Source organism: Eptesicus fuscus, chromosome 14 (assembly GCF_027574615.1).
Source record: "Eptesicus fuscus isolate TK198812 chromosome 14, DD_ASM_mEF_20220401, whole genome shotgun sequence".
NCBI classification, from domain to species: Eukaryota; Metazoa; Chordata; class Mammalia; order Chiroptera; family Vespertilionidae; genus Eptesicus; species Eptesicus fuscus.
Window position 1 is genome coordinate 27769123 of NC_072486.1, and position 19410 is coordinate 27788532.

Here is a 19410-nt window from a genome sequence, read left to right on the forward strand (position 1 = left end):
TGGCCTCGGGCACCGCAGCCACTTCCCCTCCCTAGATGCTCCGCAAGAAAGAAATAATGTAAAAGCGGCTGACAGGTGGCTCCTGAGAACTGACACGAACATCAGCAGGACGGGTCTGGATCCCTGGCCGGCAAGGGCATCCCACCGCCTGCCTGGAGGGCTGGTCGCATCCCGGCCCCCCTACCACCCTCGAGACGGGTGCCAGACATAGGGCTCACGGCTGGCGAGCGCTGCTGCAGCGGTGCAAGCCCACAGCAGGTGCAGCAGGGCCAGGATGAGTGGGAGAGGCAGGCATCGTTGGACTGGGGTTTCAACTCGATCCCCACAGGCCACCCTGAGAGACTCCACCCATGCATGAATTCGTGCACCAGGCCTCTAGTCTTAAAAGGCTAATACGCAAATCGACCAAACAGCAGAATGACTGGTCGCTATGATGAGCATTGACCACCCAGGGGCAGACACTTGATGCAGGAGCTGCCCCCTGGTGTTCAGTGCGCTCCCACAGGGAGAGTGCTGCTCAGTCAGAAGCTGGGCTCACGGCTGGCGAGCGCAGCAGTGGTGGGAGCCTCTCCTGCTTCCGCAGCAGTGCTAAGGATGTCCCACTGACAGCAGTCAGACATCCCTCGAGGGCTCCCGGACTGCGACAGGACGCAGGCCAGGCTGAGGGCTCCCCCCCAAGTGCACGAATTTCGTGCACCGATCCTCTAGTAGGCATATAAAAATGTTTACTTATATTAAGAATCAAAGAAGCATTTCACTTATTGAATAAGACTCTGGTTTTAGTTCTTGGCCAGGAGGCCTGCGTCGTAGGCAAACACTTTGACCTCTCTAAGACCCAGTTTACTGAGAACTAGAAAATTACATAGGCCTTGCCTTTTTCAAGGATTTGTTGTGGGCTTTAAATAAATACATAACGTGTGTGTGTGTATGTATATAAAATTACCTTGCAAACTCCGAAGCCCTATTCAAAACTATTAAATACTGTTTGTTTCTCCTAGAGCTCAGGCTGCAAAACCCTGCATTCTTTTCTTCGATGAATTTGAATCCATTGCTCCTCGGCGAGGCCATGATAATACAGGAGTCACAGACCGTGTGGTTAATCAGTTGCTAACTCAGCTGGATGGAGTAGAAGGCTTACAGGGTAATAATAGTAAATACCAAAATAGTTTATTATAACAAAGATCTCACCAGGACTTAGTAAAAATTTTTATTCTTCCCCCCTAGGTGTTTATGTGTTGGCTGCTACTAGTCGCCCTGACTTGATTGACCCTGCCCTGCTTAGGCCTGGCCGACTAGATAAATGTGTATACTGTCCTCCTCCTGACCAGGTGACAATTTCATATTTAGAGTCCAAACCCAATAAACACTACACTCTTTTCTTGTGAACTTTACTTATGCCAGGTAATGGCAGTTGTTCTCAGAAGACCAGCTTTAGGCAGAGGTCGTAGTCACTGTTTGCTCAAAGCACGAAAAGATTCTGAATTAGATACAAAGCTTCTCTTTGGCCCAGCCATCTCCATGCAAGCCTGAAAACTGTATGATCGTCAGTTGGGGTAAAAGGAAGGAAACCTCAAGTATTGCATGTCCACATTTGCTGTGGTTAAAGATTACACGTTTCATTATCCCAGCAAAAGACTCTGATACAGAATCACGCATACGACAGGGTACATAAAGATATGATTTCTAACTGTTCTTAGTCCTGTGTTGTTCCAACTCTTTTTTTTTTTTTTTAATATGTTTTATTGATTTTCCACAGAGAGAAAGAGAGAGGGATAGAGAGCTAGAAACATCGATGAGAGAGAAACATCGACCAGCTGCCTCCTGCACATCCCCCACCGGGGATGTGCCCGCAACCAATGTACATTCCCTTGACCGGAATCGAACCTGGGACCTTTCAGTCCGCAGACCGACGCTCTATCCACTGAGCCAAACCGGTTTCGGCTGTTCCAACTCTTGTTCCCAAATTTATAAACTAAAAAATTAATCAAAGGTATAAAATACCTAACTCTGTCACATGTAATTATTTAAGTTATTTTAACTTTCCTTTTGAAACACTGTCTCAGCACATTTGCCCAAGTCTAGAAAATAAGCACTGTCTGAATAAGAATGATTTACACTGAATAGTTAAGAATGTTTTTGTTCATTTTCCTCCCTTTGTTCCTTCTGTTAGGGACAAGTTCTAAGGAGGATAGATAGTAGACTGGTGGTGCACTTACTAGATATGTGAAGTTAATTTATTAAAAATGGTGAGATACAGAGTTCAGTATTTAATTTGTCTTTTTGGTTAAATCAGTTTTTCTCCTTCAGGTGTCACGTCTTGAAATTTTACACGTTCTCAGTGGCGCTCTGCCTCTGGCGGATGACGTGGACCTGCAGCATGTGGCCGCCGTGACTGACTCCTTTACGGGAGCCGATCTGAAGGCTTTGCTGTACAACGCCCAGCTAGAGGCCTTGCACGGGAGGCTGCCGTCCTGCGGGCTCCCAGTAAGTGACTGAGGCGATCGTTACTAAGGTGTTTTATGAGTGATAAGGAAGCTCAATATCAAAATCTCAATCTTAAAAAATTCCTATTTTTTAGCAACTTTGGTAAGCTAGATAGAAACTTACCTTTAGTCAGATGTCCCCTCATTGGAATATTGGCTTTGCAGAGAGTTTGTAATTATGAAGAGTTTAGTGTTTTTCTTTAACCTTACCTTACTGTTGGCGAAATGTGTTGGTGTGTGGAAGGGTATTATTTAAAATAGGATATCATGAATTAGGTAATATAGACAGAAAAATATTGGAGTTTTTAGTTTTTTGGGTTTTTTTAATTAAAGTATATTTATTTTGAAGCCCAAATTATCCCAGATCTGGCCAATCGGAGCTGCTTTTGGATGGCTTTTGTGTCCCTTTGATATGTGCTCTCATTCCATTTGTCTTGTACTTTCTGTACCCCAGCCCTGAGATCAGCCTGTTCTCTAAGGATAGTGATTTTTATGGCAGGTAATTTGAACTCTGCTACATTATGGGCTTTATCATACATTTTCTAGGAAGGGTTTTCTTGTGTACTCCTCTTCCCTACATTTAATTGGAGACCCTTGCAGAGCCTGATGTTCCTAAATCAGATACTAAGTTTTGTTATTAATTTCAGCAAGCCACTGAAGTTCTTTATTTTGCTCCTTTTATTATCAGAAAAGGTATGTTATCTGTAAAGATTTCTATAACATGGTTGAGTCATCATTTCAGAGTAGAAAAATTTGAATTGAAAGAAACATAAAAATAAAATCAGAGGTCTAACTCCCAGGTTTGTTACAGAGTTGAGGGGGGAGTGGTTGGCACATTATCTACAATTCCATCTTAGTGTTTTTTATTTTAATAGTTTAATTTTTATGTCTTCAAAACCATTCGAGAATAAGAGTTTTTGAAAAAATACCTCAAGTTTCCTTATACTGGTCTGTTAGAAAGTATTGTGTTGTTTATTTCTGAATTGTACTAGTATTATTTAGATCTTTACAAGTGGTTGCCCTTTTGTATTTTAGGATGGAAGTTCCAGTTCGGACAGTGACCTAAGTCTGTCTTCAATGGTTTTCCTTAACCACAGCAGTGGCTCTGATGATTCAGCTGGGGATGGAGAGTGTGGCTTAGAGCAGTCTCTTGTTTCTCTAGAGATGTCGGAGATGCTTCCAGATGAGTCCAAATTCAATATGTATCGGCTCTACTTTGGAAGCTCTTACGAATCGGAGCTTGGGAATGGAACCTCTTCTGATTTGGTATGTAGTGCAGTCATCGTATAGTGTTGGGACGTAAAGGTGGACAGTGATTTGTCTCCTAACCAGCCCACATGTTCTTTCTGATGGAATGGTTCTTCAGTAAAACAGTCCTGTTTTCCTTACGCTAATTAGTCATTTTTCATTCCTTATTAAGAATTAAGACAGAATTGGCAACAAGTGGGCACCAGAGTAGCCAGTTGGTTTCTTGCAGGTTTATCTCCCTTCATCACTGGTTCTCAGACATCTTCAGTAGCAAATCCATTTTATATTAAACCTAAATTCTATTATTATATAGCATTTGAGGATAATGAGAAAGTTGGTAAAATGCAAAAATTTTTGACCACAGAATGGTATCTATTTGTAACACTTTTGGTGGAAAGTATAAGCACAGTAAAACTGTTATGGGTAGTAGTAATGTTTCCACAAGAAAAATGTTAAGATTAAATATGGGCAGTATCATTGTTTTACTAAATTAAAATAGCATTTAACACATTCCCCCAAAAAATTAACAGTGGCTTGCAGTTACTTTATTGGCACATATAACATTTTTACAGATATTTATTTGTCTTTTTCTTGGTTTTTGTAAATTTGCGTTAATTCAGGTTTTTAAAGATATAAAAGTGACCCATTTTTATTCCTAAGAATAGCAAGCTATTGTTTTAATTCTAGTCATTAATTGTTTTTCTATTTCTTAACTTCTATATAGAAATGTCTCAGAACCTTATATATTTGTTGAAAACTAAAACTCATTTGGAATCTGTCTCTAGGGCATTAGTGTGGTAGACATAACAACAAAGTGTTAAAACAACCTTGTGTTGTGGCAGTTTTCACTCCAGTGGGTCAACAGCATAGCTATAGATGGCCTTTATAGAATACTAGAGGCCTGATGCACGAAATTCGTGCAAGAGTAGGCCTTCCTTCCCCTGGCTGCCGGCACCGGCTTCCCTCGCAACCCCAGCTTCATCTGGAAGGATGTCTGGTCTAATTAGCATATTATGCTTTTTATTATAAATGAACAGTTTGCTTAACTTCAGTTAATTAAATTATAAGCGTATCTATCTTAAGGTTTTAGTGCTTAACATTTTTTACTTTATCTTTGATAAATACATCCTTTTTTTCTCTCTCCTCCTCACCTTGCACCTAACCCTGCAGAGCTCACTGTGCCTGTCTGCTCCAAGCTCCATGACGCAGGATGCTCCTGGGAAGGATCAGTTGTTTTCACGGCCTCCAATGTTCAGAACAGCTTCACAAGACGGTTACCAAGAACTTACCCAGGAACAGAGAGACCAGCTGAGAGCAGATATCAGTGTTATCAAGAGCAGATACCGGAGCCAAAGTGGAGTAAGGCTTCTCTCTCCCCATCCATTGTCATTGTAAAAACGTTTAAAAATTGTGTTTCCTTTTTGGACACACATTGATTTGATTTGTAGGTGAGCTATATTTATTCATAAACAAGGGACTGAAACTCATTGATCAGTCAAATCGCTGTGTGCTTCCTAACAGGTTTTAGTAATCTTATCAGAAAGGGACACCAAGTGTCCTGAAAAACTGACAAAAAGAGATAACAATCATGTCCCTGAGGTAACTTTTTGTCCTTTTCATTTAAGGAGGATGACTCCCTTCACCAACCAGGACCAATCAAAACCAGCCTGGCCATCAGTCAGTCGCATTTACTGACCGCACTCAGTCACACGAGGCCATCCATTACTGAAGATGACTGGAAGAGTTTTACTGAGCTGTGAGTAACAGATTCTGATTCACCTTATTAGAAGTGACAGTTAAAGTTCTTACTTAAAATCACAAATAATATTTTGATTATTTAAAAACCAATTCAGGAATTTGTTTAGTAGCTATGCATTTAAACACCCATAAACTTCAGGAGTATAGAAGTCAAAAATGCATTTTCATTCATTAATTCAAATATAATTTTAAGAGCTTTGAAGAAATAAAAGGAAAATTAAAAGCTCAAAATGGTTTCAACATATAGTTTGAAAAAAATTGTCTTCACTTTCAAAATAATGTATGTTTTATTAATCTCACTTGTACACATTTGGAGTTACAGGCTTCTTACAATTGTCTCTGTAGTGACTTTGAAGTCTGTGACCCATAAACTAGGTAAATGATTCATCTCAAGAAAAGATTTTTCCCTTTGTTTAATTTTGCAGTACTTTGGGGTTTGCATGTGCGTGTACATTGTAAAGGCAGAAAATTTTTCCTGCTGGTCCAGTACATAATTAAATTTACATAAGATAGAGTCTAACAGAAAAACAAATTTAATTGCACGTTATGGGAGCCCCATAAAAATAAGAGACTCAAAGACAGACAATTGAGGCTTTTATATACTATCCTGAGCTCAGGAACTGGGTAGGGGCCAGGGATTTAAAAGGGAAGGAGGTGAGAAAAGCAAATGTGTGGTAATCACTGTTTGCCCTGCCTTGCAGATAAGACTTTCAGATAAAAAAGTTACCTCTGGTCATAGCTCTCTTTCTGGCACAGGCCTCCTGTATAAATTCCTCTAGACGGATAAGGGAGCATAAAAACGCCTAGTCTGCTGGGTCTTGATTCCCTTCAGCTCAGAATGATGCACCTGCCAAAGTGGCACATTCTGTTCCTTTCAGTCCCACCTTTGAAACTTCCCCAAGAAGTTTCATCGTCCAGAAGGTGAGTTGGTAGATTGTTCCAGCTCACCGAAGCGGCCTGTTAGTCCTGAGAATAGGTCTGTTTAAACAGTGTCTCTGGTTGCAGGAGTTGGTGATACAGGTTCGCTCCTAAAGTTAGGCCTATATTGTGTAGGCAATCAGGTACATTTCTATGGAAACAAAAGAAAAACAAAGGTTAATGATTAGAGCAGACCACAAATCAATTCTGAGGGCTGCCAGTTGAGATTTCTAGGTGTCAAATGAAAGCATCTTTTGCAGGTTGGCTGCTCAGATAAACTTTCTGAGCGGCTCACACAGCAACAGGCCGTAAGATTGCCCCTGCATATCCTGTTGTGATTTCTGCAAAGTTTATACCAAGTTGTTTGCATTCAATTTTCAGGAAAAGGGTAGTTTTTATTTACAGGGGAAGAAAAGTGAGGAAAGCAGATGTGTGGTAATCAAACACTGGACAAAACATCAAAGACAATTAACAGCACTAGAATCCGATACCTGCAAAGGTGTATTACTGAAACATAATTCCTCTCTCTACATTCACCCCCATTTCTAGCAAAGGTAACCACAGTGAGACTAGTCTGTTTGCACATTAAGTGTAGTCTCAATAAACTTGGCCTGATTATTTATATAAGTGCAGCAGGAATAGTGATCAACTACATATGCTCTTGTGTGTCTGCTCTACTGGAACTTTTCAAAGCCTCTTGAGGTCCCTGCATCTGCCAGGAAGTGATGTTCTTTACTCACCCGATAAAGCTGCTGGCTGGGAACCCTGTAAGCAGGGACCAGGCTGGTTTTCCAAGTGCTTCATTGGCTCCATAAAGTGAACCTTCGTTCCTTCTATGTGCATGCTCAAATAGATGTTCCAGTTCAAGCCTTCAAAGTATAATCAGTGTTTCTAACTGTGTCTGTTATAAGGAGAAAGAATCTTATTGAACTTATGCAAATAACTATATTGTAAGAATGTTCACAGAGTTGCTGAATTCTGGAAGGACCAGGTAGGGAGTACTACATTTTCAAGGAGACTAACAAGTACAGGTTTCTGACAACCTTCAGATCATACCACTGAACTGGGTAAGAATCTGCAGAAAAATTTGGCTGGTCAGTACATAATTAAATTTACATTAGATAGATTAGCAGAAAAACAAATTTAGTTGCATGTGTTAATCTTTGTTTACAAAGATATTTTTTACCAATTTACTGATAGCTTAAAAGCTTAAAAGAAGGTTTCCTTAAATCGGGGGGGGGGGGGGCGGGGAACAAAAGAACCAACAATGTTATAATCATCCTCATTAACTCATTGAGTCCCATGTAAGTAATTCTTGTTGATCTTGCTTTTTGGTTAGCAGTTTTAGGAAGCCATCGGTTTCTCCACCAGAGGTCTGCAGATTCTTACCCAGTTCAGTGGTATGATCTGAAGGTTATGAGAAACCTGAACTTGTTAGAGTTTCCTTGAAAATGTAACACTTTTGCAAAAGCATCGAAGTAAAACAGTAATTGTCTATAAATGACAAAAATGATCATGTTTCAAGATCTAATGTGAGTCCATTATAATTCACTTGACAGGATAATTATTTCTGTGACACACAACATTTTTAAGATGATACCCGGAATTATGACTGATATCATTATGTATCAGATTTTTAGAAATTGTATACAGTTTCTGAAACAATAACACATATCCATACAGATATAACCAAAAGAAGGTTTAGTATTACTTGTAGATTTTGGTGGGTAAATACATTCCATGATGTTCCACAAAACTGTCTATTGACATGTTTCTCAACATATCGCGTCAAGCGGTGCATGACTGTGTAACAAGCCTAATTAGTTTAACAAATCTTTTGAGATGTTCCAGGGGTTTCTTAAAAACTCTGAAGTGAGTATGAGTTCAAAATACTTCATTTAGAACTTGATTTGGGGAATATTTGTCAAAAATATAAAAAGATTTTAAAACAGTCAAATAGGATTCTATATCACTGTGAAACACTAAAGTGACAAAAATTTCACAGGCAAATACAGAAAGTTACATAGTTGTAAAAACAACAACCCTATAGCTCTTTTAATAAGAGAAGAATCCGTTTTCTTAAGTAATCAAACATGAGACATAGGAAATTATGTTGATATGTTTTAACAGAATCTTAGATTTCTAGGCCAATTACTTAAAAGGTAAAGAAAACCTTTCACAGTCTTATCAATAGCAAACCAATAGACCAAGAAAAAAATTTCCTTTTAGCAGATGAAAGAAATTGATTAAAACCCTTGTAATATATTTACTCCATTTTAGCCAGCTTGACTACACAAAGTAAAATTCTCTCTTCAACTTCCTATTTCCCTTAACAAATATCTACCTCCATACTTTTTATTTTTTCACGTTTTTAAAAAATTTTAGAGGAAGAGAGAGAAACATCGATCAGTTGCCTCCCACGCGCACCCTGACTGGGGATTGAACCCACAGATGATGCTCCAACCAACTGAGCCACCTGGCCAGAGCCCTCATACCTTTTTACCAAAAACAAACTTACTTTCCTTTAATACAGAGTTGTTCTTATTTCTTGTAGTTTTAATTACATATATTAATTAGAATCCCTAACCCTTGAAAACCTAAATTTCTAGTAATTGTGAAATGTTACACCAACATTCTGTAGATTGGCAAATCTATGAATGCATTTAATAATTTCTAGAGTCATAACCCTCTTTCTACTAGTATAATTTTTCACTGTAGCATAGGACATGTGTACTAATACATCCAAATATTATAGTAAGAAACCAAAAATATATAAACCTATGTTCAGTAGTGGTTCAGCATTTTATCTAATTTAAAAATTATCTAGTCAATGAGCACCCATCATTTAAATTAGCAAAACTCTTAAGAATGTAAGTTACCAAAAAGTTTTGGGAAATTATTCAAGTAGACATCATAAAACTATTATTGAAAAGTTCACTTATGAACTATAATTTACTTTTTCTTAATACTTAGATTACTTGTGAAAATTTCATGAGACATTAAAGTAGATGACCATTAATAAAATTTTGTAACATGAGCTATATTAAATGCTAATAACTGAAAACATGCCTATTGTAATGAAACCAACAAACTTTTTTTAACTAAAGATTATCCCAGATCATGTAAATTTGAAAAGCATTTGAGTTAGTTTCTATTATATTTTTGAGAGTTTAGAATTATTTAACTTAATAAGTTGGCTTAAAAAAATAAGCGCTTTTTTGCAAATTAATTTTGGCAGTACCATCCGGATGAAGGAAAGTATCACATATACATAACATACGTATATCCATCCATAGACATTCACAAACACACCGACACAGAGACCCTATAGCTTCCATTCCAAAATTTTAGCCATGAGTCAGGTACAATACAAAACTCATTAGTTTATAAGTAACAGTTGAATCCAGATTGTCTCTGGTAGAACAAGTTAAGATGACTTGCTCAGATGGCTACTGGTTTTTACTAATATCTGTGGAGAAGACTTCCAAGATGTATGTCTGCCCCTGACAAGTAATCTTGAGGAGGCTATGGACTAGATCTGGGGCCAGGAGCGTCTGTAGCCGTCCATGCTGTGGAAAGTCTCTTCAGTCTCAGGTGCCTGTGGCAGTGTTTTGGTTATCTCCGGGGGTGTTTAAAAGACATGGCAAGATTACATCGTCAAGGGGCAGAGAAAGATGCATGTTTTCTCCTAGGAGTTGTGGGATTTATTTCTCTGTTACCAGAAGTCTGGATAATTACTATTTAAATTTTTCCTCTTTTTAGGAAAATTCTGTTCTAAATATCTAAGCATTTTGAGAGGAACAGGGTAGATTTGGGGGTTGGTAAAGATAGGTAGACTTTGAAATGTTTCTAGAGCCACATTTCTGGTTTGGCAAAGAATCCGGTTTGTAAAATAACAGTCTGGACCACCCATCTTTTGATTTCCATCTTTTCAGTTAAGATGGAAATCAAAAGATGCCTGAATGTAAAGCTGCAGGGTGTAATGCAGTATGCCTTTAAAAAGCCTGTATAAAGTGTTCACCAAAACCCTCTGAACGTTTTCCTTTTTCCCCCTTGGATCAGTTTACCTTAGGGGGAAAGGCTCCCCTGTGAGAGGGTTTCCCTGGAGCCAGCTGGCTTGTCTGATAACTGCAGTAGAATCAAGGCCCCTGTGAGCGGGGTTTTGATAGAGAGTAATCTCTGACTTCTCTCTAAAATTGGTAGGATGTTCTGAATATAAAGGTAAGTACATCCACCAAGGACATGAATCTTCTCAATTTCATGCCCGAGTAGCCTATATAACCCCCAGGGAAGTTAAAACAGGCAGACTGTGGTAATACATATAGTGGAATATTACTTGGACATAAAAAAAAGAATGAAATCTTACCATTTGTGAGAGCATGGATGGAGGGAGAGGGCATTATGCTAAGTGAAATAAGTCAGACAGGTAAAGACAGATACCATATGATTTCAGGTATATGTGGAATCTAAAGAACAAACAAAATTGAAACAGACTCATAGATAGAACAGACTGATGGTTGCCAGAAAAGAGGGAGAGTATGGGAAGGCTGGGTGAAAAAAGTGAAGGAGTCCTAGCCGGCTTGACTCAGTGGATAGAGCGTCAGCCTGCGGACTGAAGGGTCTCAGGTTTGATTCCAGCCAAGGGCACATGCCTGGGTTGCAGGCTCGATCCCCAGTAGGGGGGCGTGCAGGAGGCAGCCGATCAATGATTCCCTCTCATCATTGATGTTTCTATCTCTCTCTCCTTCTCCCTTCCTCTCTGAAATCAATAAAGAAATATATTTTTTAAAAAGTGAAGGAATTGAGAAGTACAGATTGGTAATTACCAAACAGTAATGGGGATATAAAGTATAGCATAGGAAATAGAGTCAATAGTATTGTAATATTGTGCCAGGTAGGTACTGGAAATACCAGATACGGGATATTTTGTAAAATATATGGTTGTCTAACCACTATGTGGTACACCTGAAACTAATACAAAATAATACTGAATGTAAACTATAATTGAAAAAACAACAGCAGGCAGACAGAGCTGGACTTGGAGAAGGGAACTGACATTGGATGTGGTCACTTCTGTTCCTTCATCTGGTTAAGGGAGTCCGTACGGTTAGCAGCTCTACTCCTGTGTGTCCTCTTTCCACAGGTGCCAGTAAGGCAATTGCTTAGCATGAGAGTTCTAAATTTTTTTCAAATTTAGAAGTTTTTCCAGTTCAAAGGATCCATCACCTGGCCATTGACAAATAGCTTCTTTAATTAATCTTAATAGTAATGCAAACCAATAAGCCTTCTTATAACTTAACCACAGATGCAAGAAGTGTCCTAAAAGAGGATGCAAAAGATGCAGCCCTCACAAGACCCATCAAGTTCATTCCCAGAATTAGCCAAGGAAAGTGAAGCCCTTCATTGAGGAGGTGGTAAAACTGGTGCAGTGAACAGTGTCTGGTTTCCCAGAGAACATGCGATGCCTCCAGTCACAGGCCTGTGGCACTGTGGGAACGGGACTTCTCAGCACTAAGAAAACCATGAAGGGTGAGAGCCTTTAAGACCAGCTCCCTGCCGAAACCGGTTTGGCTCAGTGGATAGAGCGTTGGCCTGCGGACTGAAAGGTCCCGGGTTCGATTCCGGTCAAGGGCATGTACCTTTGTTGCGGGCACATCCCCAGTAGGGGTTGTGCAAGAGGCAGCTGATCGATGTTTCTCTATCATCGATGTTTCTAACTTTCTATCCCTCTCTCTTCCTCTCTGTAAAAAATCAATAAAATTTAAAAAAAAAAAAAAGACCAGCTCCCTAAGGGCTGACCCTGTCGGACAGAGAGGGCTGCTCGTTACTTCATGTCTCAGAGTCTCCTCGGCTGGCCGCAGATACAAACCAGTACTTGCATCTTTTGGCTGACTGAGGCCAGAGAGAATATTCTCACTGGTTACAAAGCCAAGACAGAACAAGATGAGAGGGAAACCTCTTTCCGTTTTTTTAATTAGGGGACCCGCATCAAAGTCCCCCGAAACAGGCGCAGGGCTGGCTCAAACCATGGGCTTACAGGACTTACTTTCTACCCTAGGATTTTCCTTCTTATGACAAATGACACAAATGACAGACAAAAGGGGAAAAGGACCAATAGGAAATGAGTACTCATAACAGATCTTTATCAGAGTCGTTATACCCAAGGAACTAGTGATCTAAACTTAGAGAAAGGAAAAGGACCCTCCCACTGCCCAGGAGACTGAGGCAGTAACAGTTCTTACCTTCGCCGACTCTGGTCAGAGGTCCCAGGATCTCCTGGCTGCAGCAGCAGCCACTCGGGAGCCCATGGGCACCAGCCCAACTCAGTAGAGGTAGAAAAGGTGTCTCTTACTCTCTTCTAGGGTTCTTTGGCTGATCCAATTAAATTGACATAAGACAGATCAACAGGAGAAAAACATTTAATTTTGTACCTGTGGGAGCCACATAAAAATGTGAGACTCAGAGGCAGTTGCAGCTTCTGAGCTAAGGAAAGGGATGGGGCCAGGGCTTCGAAGGGGACGGGGAGGAAGGCAGTTCACAGCCAGAAGAGAGGAGCAGGTGCATGCTTATCTGTTTGCCCTGCCGTGCAGGTAAGGCTTCAGATAGAGTCCTCTGGTATAGCTCCCTTCCTAGCTCAGGCTCCCTATCTCGATTCGAGGCAGTTGTGGGAGCGAAAAAGCTGCTTCCTCCCGAGTCTGCTGGGGCTTGATTCCCTGCAGCTCAAAGGGATGCACCTGCCAAAGGGGCACATTTTGGGGTGACCAGTTTTGCTCCCCTCAACATACTTAAGTGGTAAGTGCTCACTGTAGAAAAACCAGAACACAATTTCCCTGGCCTCCCCAAGCATGTTTATTTGTATGCTCTGATTTTTAAAAAATATATTTTATTGATTTTTTACAGAGAGGGAGAGAGAGAGAGAAACATCGATCAGCTGCCTCTTGCACACCCCCTACTGGGGATGTGCCTGCAACCAAGGTACATGCCCTTGACTGGAATCGAACCTGGGACCCTTGAGTCCGCAGGCCGATGCTCTATCCACTGAGCCAAACCGGTTTCGGCTGATGTTTTCTTACTAACAGGAAAAGACAGTGCTGTATAGCAGCCCCCCTTTCGTCCGTCCGTGTATCTTGAACATTCTTTCACATTTCAAATGTTACTATATTGTTTTTATCACATAAAATAGCTGTCACATATCCAATTTTGAGACATTTGTTTCCAGCTTTTCACTTACAAGCAATGAGATAACTAACATTCTTAGAGCTGATATCCTTAATTATTTCTCTGGTATAGAGGCAGAATTATTGCATCACAAGGCACCCACATTTTGTAAGGCTTCTGAAATCTATTGCGTTACTGCCTTTCAGAAATACCCGTGTATATTCCAACAGCGGTGTGTTGAGTGCCCCTTTCACAACACTCACTAACATTGAGGATCACAATATTTCTCTAATCTTGCTCGATTGGAGAAAAATGACACCTTGTTTAAAACTATAAAGGTTATATTTTTATATTACTCATTGCCCTTGGTATTTTATCTTTCTAAATTGTCTGTTTATCCCCTTTGCTCCTTTTCTAGAGGGGTGTTCAACTTTTAAAATATATTTGTAAGAACTTTCTTTAATTTCTGTTATGAGCACTTTTTTCCAGTTTCCCTTATGTTTCTTATAATTCTATTTGCAAAGAATCCATTGTCTTTTGTAATTTTAGCATTTACATGTATTAAATATTATCTCACTTCTTTTTTAAGGTATGAAAACTTTCAACATCCAAAGAGGAGGAAAAATCAAAGTGGAATAATGTTTCGACCTGGGCAGAAAGTAACCCTGGCATAAAATAAACATTTTTTTTTTTTTTTTTTTTTGGTGACTTGTCTATGTTGTAAAAGTAAATATGGTGTCTGTAAATTTCTTTTTTATTTAATAATTAACTTAATCTATAAAATCACAGATTTGTAAACCTGTGGTTATATAAAGATCAGGATTACTTGAGATTAATATTATATAATAAATTGGAATATTTATAATAAATTCTTTCTTATTTCCTATAAATCTATATTAAACCCTTAATGAAATAACATTGGTCAGATAATAGAGAATGTAATTAAATACATTTCTTAGGTCTAACAATTGCATATTCAATATCTTTCTTGCATTTGACAAGTTTTATGTTTAGCAACTTCTGCATGTGGCAGCTCCCTGACCTACTCCAGGACCCACCCATCCCCACTGAAATCACATCTCCCACTTGCATCCCCACCAACTGGGGACTGACTCACAGACTGATTCATTCAACACCCATTCCAAGACCTCCCTCTTGCCTTGCTGTGCTCCCTGGAAAGTGAATTACTGAGTCACATGATCTTCATTACAGCCATGCGTGACTGTGACATAGTTCCAGACCGAAGTGTAGGTTGGTAGAAGTCCCTGGGCTTCCTTCCTGGACGAGGACACAATGTCTGGAGATGCAACAACCACCCCATAAACATGAGGTGAAAACCACCAGCAACTGATGGCAGAGCAAAGAAACTCTGATGGGAGCCCTGAGCTGACACCAGCCCTGGATGTCCTACTAGACCATGTGTGTGTGTGTGTGCTGGTGTGTGTGTGAGAGAGATTGGTTTCAGAAAGGAAGGGAGAGTGAGAAAGAGAAACATCAAAGATGAGAATCACTGATCAGCTGCCTCCCACACGCCCTCTACTGGGGATTGAGCCTGCAACCTGGGCATGTGCCCTGACCAGGAATTGAACCCTGACCTCCTGGTCCATAGGTTGACGCTCAACCACAAGCCACACCTGCCAGAGACAAACCCCTTGTTTACTTCTCTAAGTAGGGTTCCTCTTATAGCCCAAACTAATCCTAATAAGTACACCAATGTATTTCTTAAGGCCTTGCCTTTTTGGACATCCTCACTATCTTGGACAGAGCTGGGGTGGTGGTAAATTGGTGAGCTGTACACCATTCATTCACTCAACATGCCTATCTCACAAATTCTTCCGGTTTCTTTATATTATACCAAGATATTTCAGGCATCTCAACCTTATTCAGTGTGAGCCTCTGAGTCCCAGTTACCCAACCATGGGATCAATGAGAACATGCCTGGGTGCTGATGCAGCGCACTGAGTCAGAAATTAAGTACATTAATAAAAAAGCTAAATGCATTAATACAGCAAGTTTGACCAATAATTATGTCCTTCCCAATGTAAAAAATATATATATAAACAGCCATTTTAAAATTGACTCAGAGCTGCCATCCCAGGGGAACTGCTTTGTATGTGTTACCCCTCAAACCTTTGGAATGTTAAAACTGGGCAAAATAACCCGTGAAGTGGGCCTAAAGCAGCATTGTAAACCAAACAACTGTTTGCAAAGATCACAAGAAGGGAGACGTTATAACTACTGGACTGGAAATTAAAGACGTTCTTTAGAATTAGCCTCACTATGTTAGCTTGTCTGCACCCACAGAAATTCCTTCCTTCTCTTCATGTAATTGTTCCCCTACACGTCCTCAGTACCTCAGGCCTTCGCCTCCTAATCAGAACACGGTTTCCGCCTGAATCGGTGCTTACAGAGTCACTATTCTTTTGGCTCTCAAGACTTTGTTGCCTCTCACTTTGGCCTTTTATTTTGAGGTTAACACCTACTTAGCCTAATACCTACACACACATGCTATCTCTGCACCTATTCTTCAGATTTGAAAAAGCAAAATGTAGTTCTTTTATTGTCTAAGCTTTCTCCCGGTTTGACTTTTATTCACTCCCTGGGACAGGCTGGGATCTGACAGCGGATGGGTTGGAATGCATGAATCAACTTCCTTTGCAGGACGGATCCCCCATAGATGTGGGCATTGCAGGGTACTCGAGCAAGGGACACAGGGGCTGTTCGCTGTCAAGACAAATTCAACAGGGGCGAGGATTCAAGGGAATCCAGTTCCTTCTGTGTGCCCCCATCCCACAGAAGAGGGGCTCACTCTTCCAACCAATGCCTTAACTTTCTGATAAGAGATCTGATGGCTACGAATCCAATGGACAATGCAATCCAGTCAACTGTGGGATCAAACTCTACATTGATTTTCAGCTCTCAGCCTCATGACTCTAAAAGACAAGGGATACTTAAGGCAGTCATTCAAATCCCTAATTTTCAGTCTGTATCTTGAACTGAAAATAAAATAATCTGAGCTACTCTCTTTTTTTTAATCCTCACCTGAGGATATGTTTTCCATTGATTTTTCAGAGAGAGTGGAAGGAGTTCAGGGGGAGAGAGGCAGAGATTGAGAAACATTGATGTGAGAGAGACACATCAATTGGTTGCCTCCAGCAGGCGCCCTGACCTGGGCCTGGGATGGAACCTGTCACCCAGGTACGTGCCCCTTGACTGGAAATCGAACTTGTGACCCTTGGGTGCTTGAGTCGATGCTCTAACCACTTAGAAACACGGGCCAGGGCACCTTTCTCTTTTTTTAAAAGCTCTCTAATGCTGTGGTCAGCTCACCTACTTTTTCAAGGTGTTTCATAAAGTTCTATAGCAGCAATTCCTTAGCTGGGCACTTCCTTCCTGGGACTAATTTGTGATATTTCGGTTAGCTGTATTGGCACTGTCTGCTATGGACTGCCAGATTCGTGCCCCTTGATACAAATTAGATTTTCCTTGCCTTCAGCCTTCGTGAGTCCCAAATTCTTCCTTGTTGCCTTGAAAGTGTGTTGCAATCACTTTTGGTACTGATTTATGCATCCATCAGAGTACTTAGTTGTAAGCAGGAGAAACCAATCCCACTCTTTTCAAGCAGGAAAGGAATTTGTGAAAACGTTATTGAGGCTAGAAAGCAAAGAGATGCTCAAAGACTAGCAGGGTCATATTACCAGTCTGCGTGACATGGAATGTTAAAACTGGGCAAAAACCGGCTTAAAGGGGCCCCCACTCCAAAAAACAGGCCTCCAAGAGCCAACCACTCAAAACCAGCCACACCCAAAAAAACAAGCTGTGGATGACATCATCCCATTCACAGTCTGCCCACTCCTGAACTTCTAGCTCCCGAAACCCCTTATAAGATCAGCATTCTGCTCTGTGAAGGGAGGCTGGGCCCCAACAGCCTCACTTATAGTTACTACAGTAAACAAAAAACTCTGCTTTATATTTTTATTGCAAATATGGAGAGGAGGCCTCATCATCCTTTGATACTTCTCTAATCAGTATTAACACTTCCTAAACTGAAATATAGTCATCTACTAAGGGTCTGATTGGGAGAATATGTATTGTGAGCGCTACTAATTTACAGGTTTTTTTTTTTTTTTTAATACCACATCCATTGTCTCCATGGTATACTGGAAATTCCACAGAGGGCTGGGTTTCCATGCACATTGTTCACTGCTGTAATCAAGAGCAGTGCTTTGTACTGGGCGGGTCACTAAATAAATAAATGATCAATATGTGTGAATGAATTGTTATTTCTCAACTGAAATTGGAATAATCCTCCTTTGAGTAAATAAGGAAGGGGGAAAGAAAAACAAAGCAATCTAGCTAGTATGTTAGTCCTTAACTTTTTTTTTTTTTTTTATTAGAGCAGAAGTGATTGATTAGGAATCAGTTTGATTGTAAAAGCAATGGGACTTGGCCATCTACAATAGTTGCAGGAGACAGAAGCATGGATTCTTAAAATTGGGATGGGCATTTTTTTTCCTACAGTAAAATACTCAATGCTCATATGCTGGAAGCCGATCATTGTTTTAACCCTTTGCACTCGCTTGCTTTTTTCTCGATTCCTTTATTCTAATGCTAACCGTGTCGAGTCACACTCGACATCCGAGTGCAAAAGGTTAATAATAGAGAGCTGTGGACAGGGAATTCGGAGGGCTGGTCAACCTTAATTGCTCTAAAGGGTCAGAGCTAATTATTAGATACTAGAGGCCCGGTGCACGAAATTCATGCACGGGGGGGGGGGGGGGGGGTGTGTCCCTCAGCCCAGCCTGCACCCTCTCCAATCTGGGATCCCTCTCACAATCCAGGACTGCTGGCTCCCAACTGCTCACCTGCCTGCCTTCCTGATTGCCCCTAACCACTTCTGCCTGCCAGCCTGATCACCCCCTAACCACTCCCCTGCCAGCCTGATTGATGTCTAACTGCTCCCCTGCCAGCCTGTTTGTCCCCAACTTCTCTCCTCTGCTGGCCTGGTCACCCCTAACTGCTCTCCCCTGCAGGCTTGATCGCCCCCAACTGCCCTCCCTTACAGGCCTGGTCCCTCCCAACTGCCCTCCCCTGCTGGCCATCTTGTGGTGGCCATCTTGTGTCCACATGGGGGCAGGATCTTTGACCACATGGGGGCAGCTATCTTGTGTGTTGGAGTGATGGTCAATCTGCATATTACTCTTTTATTAGAAAGGATAGAGGCCTGGTGCATGGGTGGGGGCCAGCTGGTTTGCCCTGAAGGGTGTCCCGGATCAGGGTGGGGTTCCCTTGGGGCATGGGGCGGCCTGGGCGAGGGGCCTGTGGTGGTTTGCAGGCCGGCCATGCCCCCCTGGCGACCCAAGCAAAGGCCCTGGTATCTGGGATTTATTTACCTTCTACAATTGAAACTTTGTAGCCTGGAGTGGAGGCCTAGGCCAGCCAGGGCAGGTGGAAAGCTTGGCTTCCTCTGTCGCCGAGGGCAACCCTAGCCTGCTCTCTCCAGCTCCATGGCTGGCTGCCGCCATTTTTCTTGGGATTTATATTCTATAATTGAAACTTCGTAGCCTTAAGCAGAGGCCTGGGCTGGCCAGCTTGTGCGGAAAGCTTGGCTTCCTCCATTGCTGGGAAACCCAAGCCTCCTGCTCTCTCCATGGCTGCAGCCATCTTGGTTGGGTTAATTTGCATAATCACTCCTGATTGGCTGGTGGGCGTGTCTGGTATGGCTTTGTGGGTGTAGCAGAGTGGTGGTTAATTTGCATATTACTCTTTTATTCGATAGGATTGGTAGTTGAAGAAGCCCCCACCTGTTAGTCCTAAATTCACTGATTGGCTTTTATTGGAGTTT

The 19410-nt window shown here is 41.3% G+C and overlaps 2 protein-coding genes across 3 annotated transcripts in view; one reads left to right on the forward strand and one right to left on the reverse strand.

Annotated features, from left to right (window-relative positions):
* PEX1 (peroxisomal biogenesis factor 1) overlaps nucleotides 1–14490 on the forward strand; it is a 52439-nt gene extending 37949 nt beyond the window's left edge. Inside the window, exons 18-24 of the mRNA XM_008149134.3 lie at nucleotides 999–1141; nucleotides 1225–1328; nucleotides 2308–2484; nucleotides 3519–3749; nucleotides 4902–5090; nucleotides 5357–5487; nucleotides 14155–14490. Coding sequence (XP_008147356.2) covers nucleotides 999–1141; nucleotides 1225–1328; nucleotides 2308–2484; nucleotides 3519–3749; nucleotides 4902–5090; nucleotides 5357–5487; nucleotides 14155–14239 — 1060 coding nt within the window. The 3' untranslated portion in view covers nucleotides 14240–14490. The remainder of the gene's footprint in view (nucleotides 1–998; nucleotides 1142–1224; nucleotides 1329–2307; nucleotides 2485–3518; nucleotides 3750–4901; nucleotides 5091–5356; nucleotides 5488–14154) is intronic.
* The window catches only part of GATAD1 (GATA zinc finger domain containing 1), a 36876-nt gene continuing 23900 nt past the window's right edge, over nucleotides 6435–19410 (reverse strand). The window contains exons 5-6 of one of the 2 annotated variants that reach the window (XR_008558067.1): nucleotides 7148–7308; nucleotides 6468–6558 (exon numbers count right to left, since the gene is read on the reverse strand). Coding sequence is in view for 1 of the 2 variants with exons in the window: in XM_054725954.1 (XP_054581929.1) it covers nucleotides 6530–6558 (29 nt within the window). In the remaining variant the exon portion in view is untranslated. Of the gene's footprint in view, nucleotides 6559–7147; nucleotides 7309–19410 lie in introns of both variants that reach the window. The other variant, XM_054725954.1, reaches the window with a different exon arrangement.